We start from the raw sequence: 18561 nt of genomic DNA on the forward strand, positions 1-18561 counted from the left end.
AAAGCAGCTTGAGATGGGCCCATGGGAGACACCATGTAAGAAGGTATTTTTCAAATACTTCTACAGATCTCAGGTACTTGGCAATGTCACAGTTTGGATGTGGTCCAGGGCGGGAGCCCACCATGGCCTGTCCGTGGCTACACAGCTCAAAGTGTGTTCAGCAGCCTAGAAACCCAAGCAGCTCTTTTTATTCCTGACATGGCAAAAGCAGAGAAGCTGCTTAAGCTCAAAGGAGCAAGAGCATGTTAGGTCATTTCTAGTCTATTTGCAGAGAAAACAAAGCACAAAGCTTCAAAAAGGTCTGGCTTGGACATGTGGGGAACCTGCAGTGCCAAGGATGCAGCCCTCCACTGCACCCTCCCAGGGGTCACATCCACCAGTGAGACCCCTGCCCTTGCATGGTGACAGACCAGGCGGTGGCTCAGGTCTCTCTCCACTGTATTTGCACAGTGGTTTGGGGGCTTCCTTGAATTCTTCTTTCCTATTGCAGCCAATGTTTAGGAAGCAAAACTAACAGTGGTCAAAGTGCGTAGCGCCTGCAGCTGGCCGTGATAAAAGAGATTTTCTGGGGAAAACCTGTTCTGCTCAAAGATCAGTGTGATCAAAAACTGCAGCTTTGTGCTTGGAGCAGGGGAATAATTCAACTGTTAACAGGAGAAAAGCCTGATGTATGGTCAGAATAGGGAGTCTCTGGCATCCCTTCAGCTTTCAGGTTCAGCTTTGAGGTCAGCCTGTCTCCATACTTACTCAGTGGAGGTGCCTGCAATCTAATCTGTCAACATGCAGGGATCTCCTGGGTATGACTATTGGTCCCGCTTTTGAACCTGGATTACGCTGTTGCTCAGCTTGGAAATCTAACCCCTTTGCTACACTCTCAAGCTGCAAGGAAAGAGCCCTCCAGAGCCCCTACAAGGTACCCAGAGAGGCAGATGAGTATTTCCACTGGTCACAGGGTTCGCTCACCAGCACCTGGTGAAACAGGATAGACCTCTATATAGATAGATGAGCTAACAAGTGCATCCCCAACTTGCACTGCACTGGGATCACATTGACCTTAGCTTTAACTGCCCTGCTGCCTAACTAACTCCACAGCACTCAGGTCTGCTGGTGCTCTGGGGACAAGACTTGCTTCAGGCACAATAATCCCTTTGGAGGCAGATGTTGCTTTTCCAAGCTTTGACGCTGACAGTCAATGACAGCAAAGAACTGAGCGATAACAAATGTATTGTTCCTGTGTTGCTGAAGAGAATTCAACAGTAGGTGGAAGCCTTGGAAATCCTTTGAGGGATTTCTCCCTAACAATTCCTAACTCCCAGATAGAGACAGAGTTCAGCACTGCCAGAGCACACATCTTTCAGTACCAACAGTGCTTCAGCAGTCAGGACTTAAGTTTGTATATAAAGACCTTGCATTTACCTCTGGTGGAAAACTTGTGCTCCACATTAAACAAGAGAACTCTGTTTCATAAAGGTCACAGTTCTGGTCCCATTTACCAAATGCCTTTTGAAATCGATGGAAAAACTATTTAAAAGTGATGGAAGTCACTGTTTAATTTTTATTATTTTAGGTTTTTCAGCTCTATTTTTTTTAAATCTCTGTGGGTTTCTGCGTCAACTGTTCTGGGCAATCAGCTACGTCTTGTTGACATTGCTAATAGGGTTTCTGACTTGGCTGTTCAGTTGTGTTCTGAAATAACTCAATCAGACTCACAGCAAGTCAGGAACAAAATGGAAAGTTCAGAAGAGGGAAAGCTGGAAATTAAATTCCGGAGCTGTGTGATTATTTTCTAAGTCTGGGCTCTTCTGAGCAACAAGCAAAACTTCTTGGTAAGGTTTTTGGAGACAATTCCATGCTATTTTCAAAGGCTATATAGATATATATGTGTGGGAATCCAGGCTCTTCAGGTTTTCAGCAAGCTACCAAAGTGAAGATATAGCAGATGTGATTCATGAGTGGGGGAATGGTTTACCTTAGGATGGCTGCAGTGATTTCTGCTCTCTCAGGTGTTCCGTGGTCCTTTTGCAGAGACAGCTCAGCTGTTTGTGAAGAACCTGTTGATTGCTACAACCTATTAAAGGGAAACCAGGATGGATTTGGGCTTTCAGTCCTTCAGGCTCTACACTGAGGAAGTTTGGCTGCTCCTCCACAGTCAGTGAAGCTGTCTACACCACAGGTATGCAAACTACAACCTTGCTCATGAGTTAACCTTGCACCGGCTTCTTTGAAGCTAGACAGCACCTTTCTGTACTACACCCTCTCTGCAATAAGCCATACCCTGATACTCAAGAGGGTTGCAAGTATGTAAAGATCCCTGTAAATTGTGTTCAAGACAACAAACAGCATGGCACACTTGGGCTGACAGTAGTTTTGACACAGGGTATTTGGCTCCTGAATCAATTGAGCACTTTTAGGAAATAACCCTTCAGCTATTCAGTTTCCTCCATCTCCCCTGCACACTCTTGGCTGGGCTCACAGAAGAGGTGGCTCTGCGTTGGTATAAGCCTTTCTCCTACCTCTGGTTGTGCTGTGCCTTGCTATGGTATATAAACATCTAACTGCTAGCAAGAGCACCATGTGCCTGTTTTCTTCCTCTTTCTCTTGGTGACAGTCCCCACTCCTCCCGGTAAGTTAGGCCTGTGGTTACTGCAGTGGTGTAATATTGCAACTATCTCCGAGATGAGCTGTGGAGCAAGCTATGATGTACTGATAGAACCATTTCCTCTGCATCTAAATTCTAAGAGACGTGGCTTGGTTTACGCTGGGCAGACAGGACGCTGACACTGCGGTTGGTCTTCCCTTTGCAGAGATCAAAACAGCTCCAAAGGTTACAGTGAGTCTCACCTATGTGCTAGACAAGAACTCACAAGGCAGCACTTTGCTATGAGTAACAGGGTCCTTTGTCATCTTGATTTCATCTAAACACAAGTCAAAAATAGATATGCTTGGAAAAAAACACAACAAAAATAAAATCCAGATCATGAACGTCAGGAACGTCACAAAATACAAGCCAGCCTCTCACTGATCAAAACCATCCCATGCCCTGCAAGCCTCCTCCCAGCCAGTTCAGCCTCACCCGAGACGCGACGACGTGTTCTCCAGCCATTAGTATTCTGTTGCCATCAATGAAGACCCAGCCAGAGACCCAGCAAAGGCCACAGCCTCCTTGAGGTTGCACGGTTGCCAGCGGCAGGGCAGATCAGAGGGTCTCGCTGTAGATGACGCACGGGCTGGTTTCCTCACAGAGTTCCAGCTGCACGCTGGAAGCAAACCAACGCTTGGCACAACCCAAGCTGTAGTTGAGGGTGGTCCGGTAAATGTTCTTGGCACGCTTTGGGAAGATGATGGTCGTGCTCTGAAACCTCAGTGGCTTCTGGCGGGGCTCAAAGATCAGCTGGGACTTGTAGTTCCGCCAGGTACAGTTGGGAGCAGCAATGATTGTCTCGCTATAGGTGGTGACGGTGGGGATGGGGCCGTAGAAAATGTCATCCCGATAATGTTTCTCGGAGTCGTACTTCACCTCGGAATTGCACCTATAGAGGACAGCAAGGGATGAGGAACTCAGCCCAGGCAGCAAAGACAGGCAGGACTCTTCTTTAACCCTTTGGAGCTGGCAATGTTTATGACCTCTTACTGCACAGACACTGGCGCTCACCCTACAACCCAAAGCAGAGGTCCTAGAGGACTCCTTCCAGCTGGTGAACCTTAGTGGAATACCACCATACCACGATCCATCACAGCATTTCTGCAGTGCATATGTACATAAGACCAAGCCTGCCTAGTCATGTCAGGGCAGAAAAGACCTTGCTGCACAGGTTCCAAGCAACCTCCTTTTTCCTCTGGTTTCCTCCATGGGCCCCACAGGGGCCTCAGCTCAGCCCTGTGAGCAATACTGGAAGCCAACACCCTGTTAGCAAAGCACATCAAGAGGTGGTGAAACCCCTCAGCTGTGGTAGGTCAGAGTCTGAGGATTGGACAGTAACCCATGGAGTGTGCAGGAAAAGCTCAAAACCCCAGCAAAATGCTTGATCCAGCCTTTTCCTGACCATTTTTAACAAGCACAGCCATGCAGCATCAACTCAAAATGCTGAGGGGCCCTGCAAAACGGAGATCTCCTGACCATTGACTCATGGTAGGTCTTATCACACTTCCTACTGCTAGTGCTATGCTTGGGGGGTGTCACTACCCCACTGACCAGGCTGAACAGATGCTGCTGGTGGGCTGTGGGCATGGGATGTCACACCGGGGTCTGGGAAACCTACTTCTCAACACAGCATGCCTGCTGCTGCTTTCACAGCTTGTTGTCCATGCAAGCTCTGGCTTGGCAGGAAAATAATGCCTTAAATAAGGTTTTCATAGATGGCAGAAGCATGACACTTGTTGAGCTGTCATGGCTGTGTGTTCGTCTATTTTTCTTTATATTGCCTTGCCATCAGAGCACAAAGACACCCAAGCTAGCTAAAATCAGAGGGCTGTGAGATGGGGGTGAGGTTGCTTGTTGGAGCCTACAGAAAGCTGAAGCAATGGTCAAATAGCATGAAAAGCAAAGAGATGCTGTGGATATGGCTGTCCAATAGCCAAGCCATTGGTCTCAAAGGAAGTGGTCATGTTAACAGCTATCAGATGCAGACAATAGGATGTCTGCAGGCATCCAGAAGGGATGTATGGATACCAGGCCACATAAAGGTCTTTTCCTAGAATCCGTGGCCCCGGGGAGCAGCAGGACTTCCACTTGTTTTCCCTTGCTCCCCAAATGCTCCTTCTGCGAGCAGCAGCCAAGGAATGTGCAGCTCCATGTAAGAAAGATTAAAAGCTGGGTGTGTGCTTGTCATTACCTCCAGCCGGAGGGGGGTGACTGATTGTGCACCACATGTAACCTGAGCTGCTGGTAATGTGTTTTGCACAGCGAGGGTGTAAGCAAGTCATTCAGCACACACAGAACAAGACTCCGATGTAATCACCATAAAAACATGCCCGCTGGCAGTTCCTCAGCAAGCAGAGATTTACTGGGGTACATTTCCAGAGAGACGTTTGCATAGGTTGCAGGGGGTGGGAACTGAGTTTACACCATCCCTACCCCAAGCTGTGTGGAACTGCTCCATGCTGTTTGCAGAGTACATTCCACACCAGCAAAAGAGGAGCAGAGACCAATGTTCATGCATTGGCTGCAGCACCAGTCTCACAGGAGGTCAGAACATCTCCATTAGTGGCTTAAGGGACCATCCCATGAGGAGGAGCTCATTCTACCTCTGTTGGCTGGTATAAGGTTGGTTTCTCTGCAGTGAGGGCTAACAAAACCAGGTGATGTAAGTATGTGCCTCCTACTGAGGATGTAAGTCAGCAGGGAACAGGATGAAGACAATCAGGTTATTCAGTGGAGGCCATCAAGCCTACAGATGGTAATGGTTTTCAATCATAGCCTTGGATTTGAGCTGGCCCTGGAAGGAAAGCCCTCTCTTAAAACCTCCCTCCATTTCCTGCCTCCTCCCCTCTGCTTCTGTCAGTGCCTTTAATTCAGGCATTACTCTCACCCCTGTTCCCCCCCTTCCCATCAAAATAACTGTGACTCCCATTTGTAAACATACTTTATTTTTCTGCAGAAGGAAAAGCACCAGGAAAAAGACAGAAATCCCACCTACCCACCCAATCCCATCTGTACCTGATTTCCTGCAAGGGCTCAGGGGTCACCTCAATGCTTTCTCCAAAAAACACGGGGTACATTCGAGGCCTCATCTCTGGCATGGATGGGTTCAGGAGCAGGTAAGGCATCTGCAGGGAAGAAAAGCACAGCAAAGTGCTGGGACACAATAGATGAGGCTGGCACAGTTCATAATGTCCTGTGGATGGCAGCTGAGCAGCCAGCACTGAACTCCATCTCTTGAAAGTCTTGTGGAAGTCACTGCAGGTGACAGCCTCTCTGGCAATGAGATGTGACATTGGCAGCATCAGGACCAACTTTGTTCCCTACAAGCTAAGTTCGCCTTGCCTGCGCTCCCAGCATCATTCAGCTCCCCTCGCAGTCCCTGTCCTTTCAGTGTTGTGGCAGGCCCTAGGTTAGGACAGTGTTCATCACACTCTTCCCCACCCTTAAAGGAAGTCAACTTGCCAAAAAACAGCCTTAAGCCAGAGAACAGGACCATTACCCTCCATCCCCATGCAACCAACCTTTGCATTTAAGATGTCTTGATTTTCTGATCTACCTGCAGCTGTATCCATTTACAGACTCACTTCCAGCTCCCAGGGCTGATGTGACACAGCAAGCTGCTCTGCACCCCCCAATGCCACCCTCTCCACCTCCCTCTGCTCAGCACATCACCCAGGTAAGCGATTCTGCCCACTTCTCTGGCACTCCATGCTGCAGCATCTGTTTGTTGAAATTAAGCCCTTCCTTCTTCCTGTCTGTTCATTTCTCATAGAAATTGAAATTGTCTGGGGGTTCGCTTTAGCCCTGATGTTGCCTTCACTGTTAAGAGTCTTGCAAAGACTCAAAGTGCAGCAGCATGGAGAAGTGCTCAAAGTCTGATGTAACACAGACAGAGCCTAAGTCTGCTGACTTAAAGGATCTAGGTTTACTTAAGTGAGGTGTGTATATATACTTACACAGATATATATTCTGAAAATGATATATCCCTTGCTGAAGTCTCTATGCCAAAAGTGGCTGTCACTCTCCAAGAGACATTCTAGTTACCTATGAACAACTGTGGGGTGAGACACTGGGCACCTTGTAACCTCTGCAATGCAGGAAATGAGTTGCAAGCCGGGGGGGGGGGTAATGAATGGAGCTGCTCCTACTCCTGACACCAAAAATTGGATTTTTAAGACTAATTACACCCTGAAGTTACTTACTCTGACAAACTGTCACAGTCCAGCCTAGGCTACTCTGCCCACCACAAAAATGAGTAATCCCACTTAACATCTTAAACATCTTTCCCACATATAGGGATCCTGTGTCTGGTGTCTGGACTAAGCCCAGCAGCTAATTAAGCCTAATCCTGCCCTCGTGGAAAAATGTCACTGCAGGTTTTGGTTCCTGCCAGCACTTTTCTGTTGGAAGCAATTTATGACATACAGGGACACAGAATCTCTTTAAAGCAGATGGCTGGAAGCCCCTGTGCAGGGTTGAAAGGTCTCTACATGGCTCAAAAGCTCATGGAGTTTTCCATTTTATACCACACATAGGCCATATGTGCTAGAATCACAGCAGTATTTCATCAGTGTAAGTCAGATCACCTCAGGACTCACTTATGGCTGACGATACTGCTCTTGTATTTGCTTCCTCTTCACATCCCACTCCTTTCCCCCTTCCGCAGCATCTTCTGGTTGGGTAGTACAGTAAGGAACATGGGAGCTGGTTCCTACCAGCAGTGCTGTATAAGAGGTACTGCAGCTTGCACCCTGCTCTGAGAACATACAGGTCCCCAGATGCTTGCCAGGTTGTCCCTCAAATTGGTGTTAACTGGCAAAGCTCTGTTGAGTCTGCCCAACAGCACCAGCTCCTGCTAGCTGAGGTCTGTTTTTCTCTAATGGCTTGGGCTTTCTGCCTCAGGCTAAGGCAAAAAATGTCACTGCTCCATCTGAATTTGCCAAGCCCTTGAGTTCTGTGTCTCAAAGCCACAAAGCTGTTTACTCTTCATTCTGAAATATCTCTGTACTTTACTGCTGTGTTCAACCATAAAGTAAAATGGCCAACCCCTCTTTTTGATTAAATAGTTCTATTCTGTTGTTAAAAAAGGACAGTATTTGCGGGGGGGAGGGGGGAAGATATGTTCACCCTCACTACCAAACACTGTCCAAAAGGCAAAGTTAACTCCCGGATTGCTTTCAACACTCTTGAAAGGGAGGCCAAGGGCAGCCTTTCTGGTCGTAAATAAAGCTCTTTGCTTCTGCAATGTGAATTGTTTACAACAGCCAAGCCTTAGTTCACAAGGGTGCAGATCTCCAGCTTTTAACAGCCTGCACATGGCCAGAGCTCCTTCTAAAGACACGTTGTATGTGAGGAGAGATTCATTTGTGTGCAGGAGTCAAATACCATGTGCACATGCATTCATGAGCTCTGGAATCAGCAGACAAGCTGGCCTTTTGGGGGTTCACCTGCAAAGAGATGTGGATTGCTTTAAGTGGTAAAGGAAGAAAGGCTGGGGATACATGTCCCTCTTTCAGGAATCTGCACAGGGCAGAAAGGTGGGTCTCGTCCTGTAACGTGAACAGCAGACCTAACAGTATAAATACCTCTTACTGGAAGATACTTGAATGAGCTATTTTCACCATGAACCGTGACTCTCGTGCTGACTTAAAGTGCTTTGGGCTTTTATATTGCACCCTGAAGACTATACTGCTGACCAGGGTACAGGTTTGCAACAGGCTCTGAAGGGAAAGCTGCCACCATTGAACTACCACTGCCTCTTCCAGCACCACCCAGATGCTTTCCAGAGGGCATCCACCCAAGTCCATGCCCGGCTCCACCCTCCTTATGTGATCCTAAGAACGCACATCTGGAGGGCTCTGCACATCCTGCTCTCTTCATGCACTATGGGGAACCTTTGCAATGCTGGGGAGGGACAACAGTTCTCTTTAGAGTGTAACCAGCAAAGCTGGTGTTTTGCTGTTCCCTGTAACAGGCAAAATGAGTCACAGCCACCAAAGACAGTTTCACGCTCTGGTACCCATCACCAACACAGTGGAGAGGCAGAACAGAATTGGGAAGGCTTTCCTGTCCCAGTTTCTACACAACAGATGTTTTCAAGCCATGCTGCCAAAACTGACTGCAAACTTAGATAACCTGAAAAGGGCTGGGAGGCACTGGTCTGAGCCGCAGGCATCTCAATGTTGTCTGACTGTGCGTTTAGCCTATGGGAATATCTATCTTCCTTACTCCTCCTGGCCAGGGACAAGTGAAGATCGGGTAAAATGGAACACCTGTGAATTAAGCTGCTTTTCAGATCCAGACCAGCTTGCTAGAATGCCAAATAACAAACTCAGGTGGATGGTAACCATGAGCTTCTTTGCTAGAGAACACAAGAGAAATCCAGATCTCTCAGTGGTTCTGCAGAGGGTATCTGTACAGTGCAGTTTAAAGAAGCAGTTTCAAAGAAGTTATTTCAGTGCTTCCAGGCAAACAAACCTTCACACTTCTTGCTAACAGAGGCTGATGTTAAGCATGTTCTAAACATCCCTAGAGATGAGGATGCAGGAGGCAAGGTCCTTCCTGTGGCTTAGCATCTGGCCCTCAGTGTTTGTACAGAAACAGGCTTCAGAGCCCCTGTGCGCTGAGGGTGCTGCTCAGGCAAAGCATGGGCACAGAGGCAAGGCATCTGTTGAAATCCTAAGTCCCACAGCAGGGAACAGGAAACAAGAACATGTCTCAGAACAATACCAATGCACATGGAGAAACAGAGGCTCTGTCATGCATGGCTGAAATCAATCATGAGTCAAAAAGTTGCCACTGAATGTGGTGAGAGCAGAATTAAGTCATCTCCAGGTTAGTTCTGCATGGAATGGTGATGAGACTATTTCCATTGTGGGTTTACTTTTCTCTGTGCAGGGAAGGGTGATAAAAAGCATTTCATAATGCATTTCACATGCTGTAAACAAGCATCAACTTCAGACCTGCAGGCTTAGCTTGATTAATTTAGAAAGGTGGAACAATTGAGGACATTGGCAAGTCAAAGCCAGCAACCTCTATCATACGTCAGAGACCTTTACTGATTCACACTTCTCTACCATGAGAAGCACCATGAGCTGCTGCAGGTCAGAAACCTTGAGGTCACCTGGAAGTCTGAAAGTGGAAGATGTAAATAACTTACAAAGCAGAGTCTAAGAATAGAGATTATCTGTAAAACCCTGCAGTCTGCTCACCAAACAAGCAACTGAATTGCTTGCATGGAGTGAAAGGGTCACTGAACAGTAAGCACAGGTTTATATAGAGGCAACCGAAAGGCATTTTGTTTCACCTCCACTGATGTCCTGAAATGTCTGCTCCTGCATCTCACCTGGAGTAATCAAGGAAAAGGGGATATGAGCTTTCCAAAACCTTTGTCTTTTGGGCTGAAATGTTATATGCACACCACGTGTCAAAAGCTGGCTTTTTTGGCAAGAGTCTGACAGCAGCTGCTGTTTCTGTATCTGTTTTAAGGTAAAAAACCAAAAATGTTCTGCCTGTCAAAAAAAAGGTACTGACTCAATTCTTTTAACTTCTGCACAGGAATGGTTGAAGAACAACAACCCTGGCCTGCTGAGCTCCCTTGGGAAGATGAGGATCCTCGGCTCATTTCTAGCAATCACTCAGCAATCTCCAGACACTGCACAAATAAGGTGAGTTTCTTTATTGCCCTGCACCACAGATGGGCTGGCTGGCAGCAGAGGTTGTTGTACACTACTGGGGGTCACTGACAGTGAGGAGGAGGAACTCCCATGTCTTTAGACAGGGTAACCACAATGGATCCACAGTCGATGTCTGTCTATCTAGCAGGGTTGCTGTGCTGGAAGGCTACAGCTGGGACCTGATTAATCTGTCCCTGGTAAATGGAGCTGTGCTGCGACTTAGAAGATGCAGCTCTGCAAAAGCCACCATAACACTGCTGTCTTTATGCAGGGAGGAGCCTGGTAGTCCAGGAAGGCTGAGGAGGTGAAAGGGAAGATACTGGGAAGATCAAAAAGTGAGTCCCATGCGTACATGTTATGGCACCAAAACAGAGCCAAAGTGAAAATTGAGTGGCAAAAATGCTACAATTTTTATGTCCTTTCTGGTAGATAATTTGTTCCAACCAGCAAAGAGTTACCGTATTATTAAAAAGTTGAAATGCTTTCTTGTTTGGCTGCATTTTTCCTTCTGTCTTAACTCTGATGCCTTTCAGGCATGTAACAGCCTGGGCAGCTAAACTCTGTTTTATTCAAGTAGTCCATAGATAAACACAGATAAAATCGTTTGCTGCACAGAAATTCAATCTACAGCTAACCAAAAGCACTTCCTTTATGGTGGCGTGGGGGGCCCTTGCTTTCGTACAGACACACGTCCATGAGAGCCATCTCAGTGACTGGCTCCTGGGTGGATTTAGACCAGAGTTCTGATCAAAAGCAAAAATAATATAATGCTTTTACTCCTCATAATTGTGTAGTCAGTGAGGTCTGTAAAGGTATTTTTCATTGGGGGGTAACTTAAAAGAATGGAAGCACAGTTATCAAATAGTAAACAAAGGTGAGGAAGAAAGTGCCATGAAACTGACCTGAAATATGCTGACGGTTCTTTAGCTTCAAATTCCAGGCAGTAAAGCAACAGAAGGGAAAGAAAATGAACGTGATTTGAAATAAGCCCCCAAGAAACCTTTCCCCAGAGAGCACAAAGTACCAGAACTGACTGACTCCTTTCGCTATGGTCATTATGGGCAAGGCACTAAGATGTGTCATTAGCTCTGGAGGGACTGTAAGGGGAAGCGGTATTCTGAGTGTCAGAGCTACAGACAGGATACAGCTTCCCAAATTCCCAGCTCCTAACTTAGCTAGGGCATAAGCAAATCTCTCACCACATTTTCCCACTATGGTAACATGTCAGGTCTATGAAAATGTCACTTTACTCAGCTGTTATTTACAGCTGTAATGAAAGATCTGGCTGAGTTATTTGACACACATCCACATTCTCCGCTCTAGCCGATAAGCAATATTTGCTTAACAGATGATTTATTTTCCCAATATCTTCACGTACTGCACATGACAAGTAATTTATACTAAACCGGATGAGATTATATTTGGAGGTGATAACAGTAAAAGCAGACCTGAGGTAGAAAGCAGGGCTTTATTGTTTCAAAGACTTGCATCCTTCCTGTCTATCCCCTCTTCTATTTCAAGTGGGAAATGAGTGCTGCTTTGCTTATTGTCCTCAGTGTTATACAGGAATGCAATGGAAATTAAGGAGCTATAAGACACCACCCTGGGTATAGCCAAGTTTTTCATGGTAGATGTTGAGACCCCATGAGTGTTTCCCAGAAGGGACATCTGTCACTGCAGATTAGGTGAGGTACAGAGTCTTCCCCCTCCTTTGCATTGAACCAAGGAGGAAGAGGAGCAGGTATGCATTTGGAACTGGACAGGGGACAGCCAGGTGGGGTTTGCCTTTGCTAGGCAGTGGATGAAGGCATGAAACTGAAACCACCACCAACCCCTGCTGCGAGAATCCCTGCAGGATCCTGCCCCACGGGAGTGGTTCTGAGGTGGGCCAGGCTGCAGCTAGATGGATGCCTCACTCCCTGCCCAAGCCTGCGGCTTTCCCCAGAGCTGCTGGGACCCACATGCGCTTGGAGAGGAATGTGCCCTGCTCCGTGTGCGGGCTGCAGGTTGGCTCACGTTGGGGGTGCTGAGCCTTTCTCACATGTGCTTTCCCTGTCGGTGTGGGCAGGCTGGAAGTTATGTATTGCCTGGAAACCCTTTGATGGCCATGCTCCCCACCTAATCCCCACAAAATAGTCCCCCTTCCTGGAGCACTCTTCGTGTAGGATGAGGTGCTGGCTTTGTGGCCTAAGGGCTCTTCAAAATGGCAGGATTGTCAGGAAGAGGTGTTTTGGGTTTGGCTTTTTTTTTAATGTCAGCCATAAATCCAACAGGTTTGGCACACACACTGACGTGGACCCCGTTGTTGGGACCATCCCTATGCAGGCTGTGCCAAGGGGCAAGGCATCCTCCTCCTCTGCACTTGAGATGAAGCTGGAATCTCCTCCCACCATGCAAGGCTGATTCTGGCACCATACTGCTGTCCATCATAGCTCCTGAATGTAAGTAGAAATTGGCATTCATCTGACAGCTGATCCACTGGGATACAGTCCTGCAAAGTCAGTGCTCAATGAGGCAGGCTTCAAGGACAAATAATTCTTTTAAATAAAAAGGAACTCACTGCAGTGGCAGAACTTGTTGCAATGGTGACAGTGTTGGGACAAGAAGTCTGCTCCTTCGAGAAGGCATGAATGATGGTTCTGCAGATGAATGTGATCCTGATCTCCCCTGATATCCATTAGGAGTCACGCTACTGAATGCAAAGCACTTATTTCAGCAGTTCTAGCCTAAAACTATATCCCAGGGCAACAACTGGGAAAACGCTAAACAGATTTGGCTACTTTGATGTAATTTCATTCCCTAACCTTCCAGCAACTCCTTCTTTCTGTGTCCTTCTAATATTATTAGAAATGTATTTAATTGTATTTATGTTCCTTTTGGCCCAGCATTACATGCAATGCCCAGAGAATTCAGCAACCCAGATCTTAACAATCAATTTAATCATGTTTCAGATTTAAAAAGCAGAACTAGGTAAAAGTCATCTTCTATTTTCATTGGGGTATTTGTGCTTCAGCACAAAACAACTGACAAATACCCTACATAGACTTTATTTGAAGAAATAAAAGCCAATTTCTCCTGCACTGCAAGTAAAATGCAAGGGGAAAAAAAGTCCCTAAATGGTGTTGAACTTGTGGTATTTATGACTCTGGCCCTAAATTGCCTTTCATATTTTCTTGGATCCCAAAGCTGTAGCCAAATTGGCTGGTTAAATGTGAATAAATGGTACATTGTCTTTGAAACAAAGTTGTGCTTATTAAAGAAGAGAGAGTTTACTTATTCGGAGTCACAGTTCATAACACAAAGCAGAGAGAGCACAGATTTTACACACAAGAAAGCCTTCGATAAGGGCACGCAATCTCATTTCAGTCTGTACAAGATGAGATGTCCTAGAGCAGGAAAATTCTTTAGCATTATTTGTGAAGTTGGACAAAATAGCTGACTGCAAAAGAACACAACTGGGTTCAGACTGGTGATTCCGATAGGTCTGCAGTGAGGAACAACATGAAATACTTCCCACAGATCTGGAATGTTGTTTTCTTCACCTGACAGCAATTTATTGTAACTGTACGTACTAGAACTTTGGCCGTGACTGAGCTTATGTATGGTTTTATAGTATTATAACACAAAGAGTACAGGCTGCATTCCTGGCTCTGTCACGTTTATAAGCAAAACAAACACTAATATAAGAGGCAATTAAAAAAGGCATGGCTTGGTGTGCAAATAGCTGCAATTATTGATTTGCCAATTCTGCATGCTCTGATGAACAGCAGAGTAGTGGAGTTAAACAGAAGCACATTCATGGATTGCATAATTGCTCATAGATCTGCAAGTCCTTGTTAAATGGCAAGATTAGAGCTAATTAGACAGTGAAATTTGGAACATGAAGCAAGCAAAGCTCACTGTGTTTGTCCTGCTTTCTTAATAACTGCAAGTACAGTATTTGCAGGGTGGAAATGAGAAGTGAAACTCTGTACAGTCAAACAGAGTGAAACCTCCTAGTTAGTTCATTATTGCATTGTACCACAGTCAGAGGTAAAGAGCACAGTCCTGCACCATTGTTACCAGCATGGTTATTACATTCCTGTTGCAATGTGATACAAAATCTACAGCAGGAGTTCCTCTGAAATGTGTAAAATGTTCATTTATGATCAAGTTAAACTGGAAAACTTAATTTTGCCTTACACAGACTTAGTTTCCCGTAGGAGTCAAGCACTAAAACTCTCAGTCTGAACGGCCCAAGAGCTGAAATTGTTTTTTCTCATGCTCTTTCATCTTCGATATCTAAGGGCTTTCTTGGGAGGAGTGGTGGCCAACTGTCACATTATTGGAATGGAGGCAGTCATATCCCCATTACAGAACTCTGCAGACACCTCCACCCCAGCTGTTTTCTAGTCCAGTCAGTCTTCATTCATCTGCCTCCTACATTTTATTTTACAAACACACAGCAACAGCCGATCCTGCCAAACCAGAGGTGTGTGGGCAACTCTTCGTACATAAACAGTCCCATCAAGACGGCACACTCCCAGGCATCTGCAGGTAAGGCTCAGTATCAGGTGGAGATCTGATTTTCATAATTAACACCTCACACCCTATGCACCATAATTTGGTGAGAGGGAGTCGCTGCTCATGGGGAAGGTTTTGGCATGCTCGGGAGTAAAAGGCAGTTTTCAATAACATGCTAAAATAGCCTTAGAACTTGGGCAAGTAAATGAGGGTGTGAGAAGCTGTTGCAAAATATGTCTACTGGGAAGAAGTTTGAATTGTCACTAATCCATACATAGATAAAATTTTCCCATGGAAAGATTTATGCTGTAGTTTTTATTCCATATAGAAGCCCATTGACTGTGTTGAATACTACTGCAAATGCCTTTTATATGTTAAAAATTGAAAAATCCTCGGGGAAGAACTTTCATCATCCTTCAAAAACCTCCACCACCATTGCTTATGCTCCAAAGTTTGAGTTTTAAAAACAGTTTTTATAGCTAAGGGATAAACAAGATGAAGCAGAAAAAAAGTCACAATAAATCTACCCAAATCCTATTCCACAGTCAACTGTTTCACTGGCACTGGACTCAGGCTAACTGAAATCTGCAGTGCTACTGCCAGCTGTCTGAGCTTACAGACCACTAACCCTGCTCTGCTTGGCCATGCATTGCACAAACCTTTCATACAGACTCATGCCACAAAACCCTACTGCAGTAAAGGGCACAGGCACGCAGCCCTCCCCAGACCACATCTCCACACCAACTTCCCTGGACAGACATCCACCCCCTGCCCCAAGCTAACAGGCAGTTTTGTCTTTTCTTTCAGTAAGAACTCCAGTAAACGCGGCTGCATGCTCCTGACAAAACGAATGTGGGATGCCAGTGCATAAGGACGCCTGGGAGCCTGTCTCGGTCCAGATGGATGCAGCTCCAACCCGTATCTGCCAGGCAGGGCAGTGCCACTGAGAAGGAAGTACAATTTCTGTTCTTAAGATAGGCAGGGGAGCCTTTTCAGACCTGGGTTTCACTCTCACACCGTTCTTAAGAGTTTACCCAGCCAAACTACCAACACTTATGTGAGCCTGGGCACACCAGCAGTGATGCCAACACCAGACTGCAGCCACGATGGGGCACAAGCAGCCCAGCGAGTCCTCGTCTACGGGTGCAGGTGAACAGGCACTGAGGGGGGACAGAGCCGGGGTCCCCTGTCAGCGGGCACAGGCCCTTTCCCCGCTGCCCCTTATCCCAGGGCATTCCAGCCTGTCTCCCACCCAGGGCCCGGAGAGAACAGAGCCCAGCGCCCAGGGTTTGGCTCTTACCACTTTGCCGTCCTTGGCATCCCGCCGGTGCCCCGGGGCCGGGGGGTCCGCACCGCCGCTGCCCCCAGCTCGGCCCTCACCGGGCGACAGGGAGTAGAAAGGGGGACTGGGACTGGGGGGCAGCCCCGAGTCCGGGCTGTCCAGCAAGCCTTCCCGGCTCCTCTCCTTCAGGCTCTCGTCCATCCCTTGCAGCTGTAGGTGACCTACCATGTCTGGGGGGCAGCGAGGGGGCCGCAGCGGGAGAAAATCCTCCCGCGCCGCCCGCCGCGGAGGGAGGGAAGGGGAAAGGCGCCCGGCGGGCCCCCCCTGAGCCCCGATCGCCGCCACCAGCCTTCCGGAGCCCGGCGTGCGGGGGGCAGCGCCAGCATCGGCCGGACCGGGCTACCCCAGCCGCCTTCCCGTTACCCGGCCCCCGGGGAATGGAAGCAAGGTCCGATCCCGCCGGGCAGGGGGACGCGGCTGGGTGCGTGCTGCGGGGCCCGGGGCAGCCCCGCCGGCAGGGAGCGCTGGGAGCGGCAGGGGACGGGGCCGGACGGACCGCGCTCGTCCGCAGGCTGCCGCCGTCCGCCCGCCCGCCGCCTCCCGGCGGTTCATTTATCCGGAGAGGGTGGGAGGGGAGCCGGGGAGCGCCCTCCCCTTCCCCCGGCCCCCCAGCTCTGCCCCGGCCGCGCGTTGTCGGGCGCTTCCCAGGCGGGGAGCGCGTTTAGCACCGCCCGCCCGCTCGCTTCACCCCCAGGCACCCCCCTGAGGAGACCTGAGGCAATCCCCGGCCACCGCGGTACCCCCGGCCCGCGGGAGAGGGGCCTGACCATCGCCCCGCCGTCGCAGGGCTGCGGGTTTGCTCTGCTGAACTCCCTCTCTTCTGTCCGGGTTCATCTTTGCTTCTTTTCCCTCAGTTCTGTGTAACTTTTCCCTCAGTTCTGTGTGGTTTTTCCCTCAGTTCTGTGTGATTTTTCCCTCAGTTTTGATCTTTTGCCCTCTTTCACCCCCAAAGCAGCTTTCCCGCTCAGTGCCAAGGTGTGAAGGCATGAAGGAAGAATTCTTCTCAAGAGCCATCATCCCTCTTTGCTTTGAGGTGGCCGAGGGTGGCATCACCAAGGCAGTGGGTCACCACGGCAGCGCTGGCTACTGAGATGTGCAAGCCCGCCATAGCCCCTGTGGCGGCCGCACCGCCATGGCGGCCCTTACACCTCGCGCTCAGTACAGCCCAAAAAGCCATCTCTGTCTCCACAGGTGCCAGTCCACAACCACTGAGGTTGTGTTTGAGGTCACCATAAACACAATGGGATGGCATACAAGTACTAGCACAGCCGCTAGCCAGGAGGAGCAACGTGTGCCAGAGGCACTGCCAGCGCTGAGGGGAATAGAGAGTCCGTATCAGCCCTCGGGGTTTGGAGAAGCAAGCAGCGGTTAAACAGGTCAGGCTTGCTGAAGCCAGTGTGGATGTTTATTGCACAATGACTGGCTGATGTTAACATTACCTTGTCCGCAGCCTTGTTATGTTTTTCTCATCGTGTTTTCTCTCTGCAGTGTCTAGACTGTGAGAAATCTGGGGCAGGCCCACTCATGCAGCTCAGCTTCATGGAGCTTTATTCACAGCTGCCTCCTCCTGAGCCGTTGGCCCAGCACCCAGCGGAATGGGACCGTGGCTTAGTGCTATGAACCCAACAAACACAGAATCATAGAATCATAGAATGGTTTGGGCTGGAAGGGACCTTAAAGATCATCTGGTTCCAACCCCTCTGCCATCAACAGGGCTATCTATCAGCAACTTAGATTGGAACATGATGTTTGTTGTGGCAGCTGATGAAAATGTGAGGGGTCTGGTACTGCACCTCGTGATGAAGGCTTTTATACCTGAGCCCTGAAGATGGCACAGAGTCCTTGGAAGTAGGGTTGATTGTGAAATGACCTGCACTCCATCCTCCTGAGGGAGCAGGTCACACTGTATGGTGGAAGGTGAACTCGACAGCTCATAAAGCTGGGTTTGTTTAGACATATTCTTGCTCAAGTCAAAAGGAAAGGCCAAGGATGCCCAACTCCATCCTTGATGAAATGAGGGGCCCTCCTCAGAGTGACTGAAGTCATCTGTGTGCACTGAGCTGTGCAGAGGAATGTCACTGATTTACGAATGTCAAACAGGCACCGAGCAGCCCACACACAAACCTCTGTGAATTCTTACCTCTGACCCGCTCAGCGGCTCCAGCAGCCACACAGGCTGATTTAGAGCCCCTCACTGTAAGGGCTCTAATGTCTCACACAGGCTACAGCTGATCTGAAAATGTCAAAGGGGACCAAAGGTCAAAATTTCCATAAATTAGGCCCTGGGTTGCTACCTATCACGTAATAGGATTCTCTGGCCAGTTAGCACTGTGAACTCGGGCATTCAGCACAGCAGTTCCCCTCCAGCCCTGTTCCCCTGCCCCTCTCCTGAACTGGCA

General features: G+C 48.2%; 1 protein-coding gene across 1 annotated transcript; it reads right to left on the bottom strand.

Moving 5' to 3' along the window:
* Positions 1-750: 750 nt before the first annotated feature.
* On the bottom strand, positions 751-16617 carry RFLNA (refilin A). The gene is made up of 3 exons (XM_057422043.1): positions 16121-16617; positions 5657-5766; positions 751-3530 (listed from the first exon to the last, which is right to left on the bottom strand). The coding sequence occupies exons 1-3, from the start codon at positions 16328-16330 to the stop codon at positions 3197-3199; spliced, it is 654 nt and encodes a 217-aa protein (XP_057278026.1). The 5' UTR covers positions 16331-16617; the 3' UTR covers positions 751-3196.
* Positions 16618-18561: the final 1944 nt, after the last annotated feature.

Source organism: Pezoporus wallicus, unplaced genomic scaffold (genome assembly GCF_028554395.1).
Source record: "Pezoporus wallicus isolate ANWC-B61680 ecotype Strahan unplaced genomic scaffold, APGP_CSIRO_Pwel_v1 contig_12728, whole genome shotgun sequence".
NCBI classification, from domain to species: domain Eukaryota; kingdom Metazoa; phylum Chordata; class Aves; order Psittaciformes; family Psittacidae; genus Pezoporus; species Pezoporus wallicus.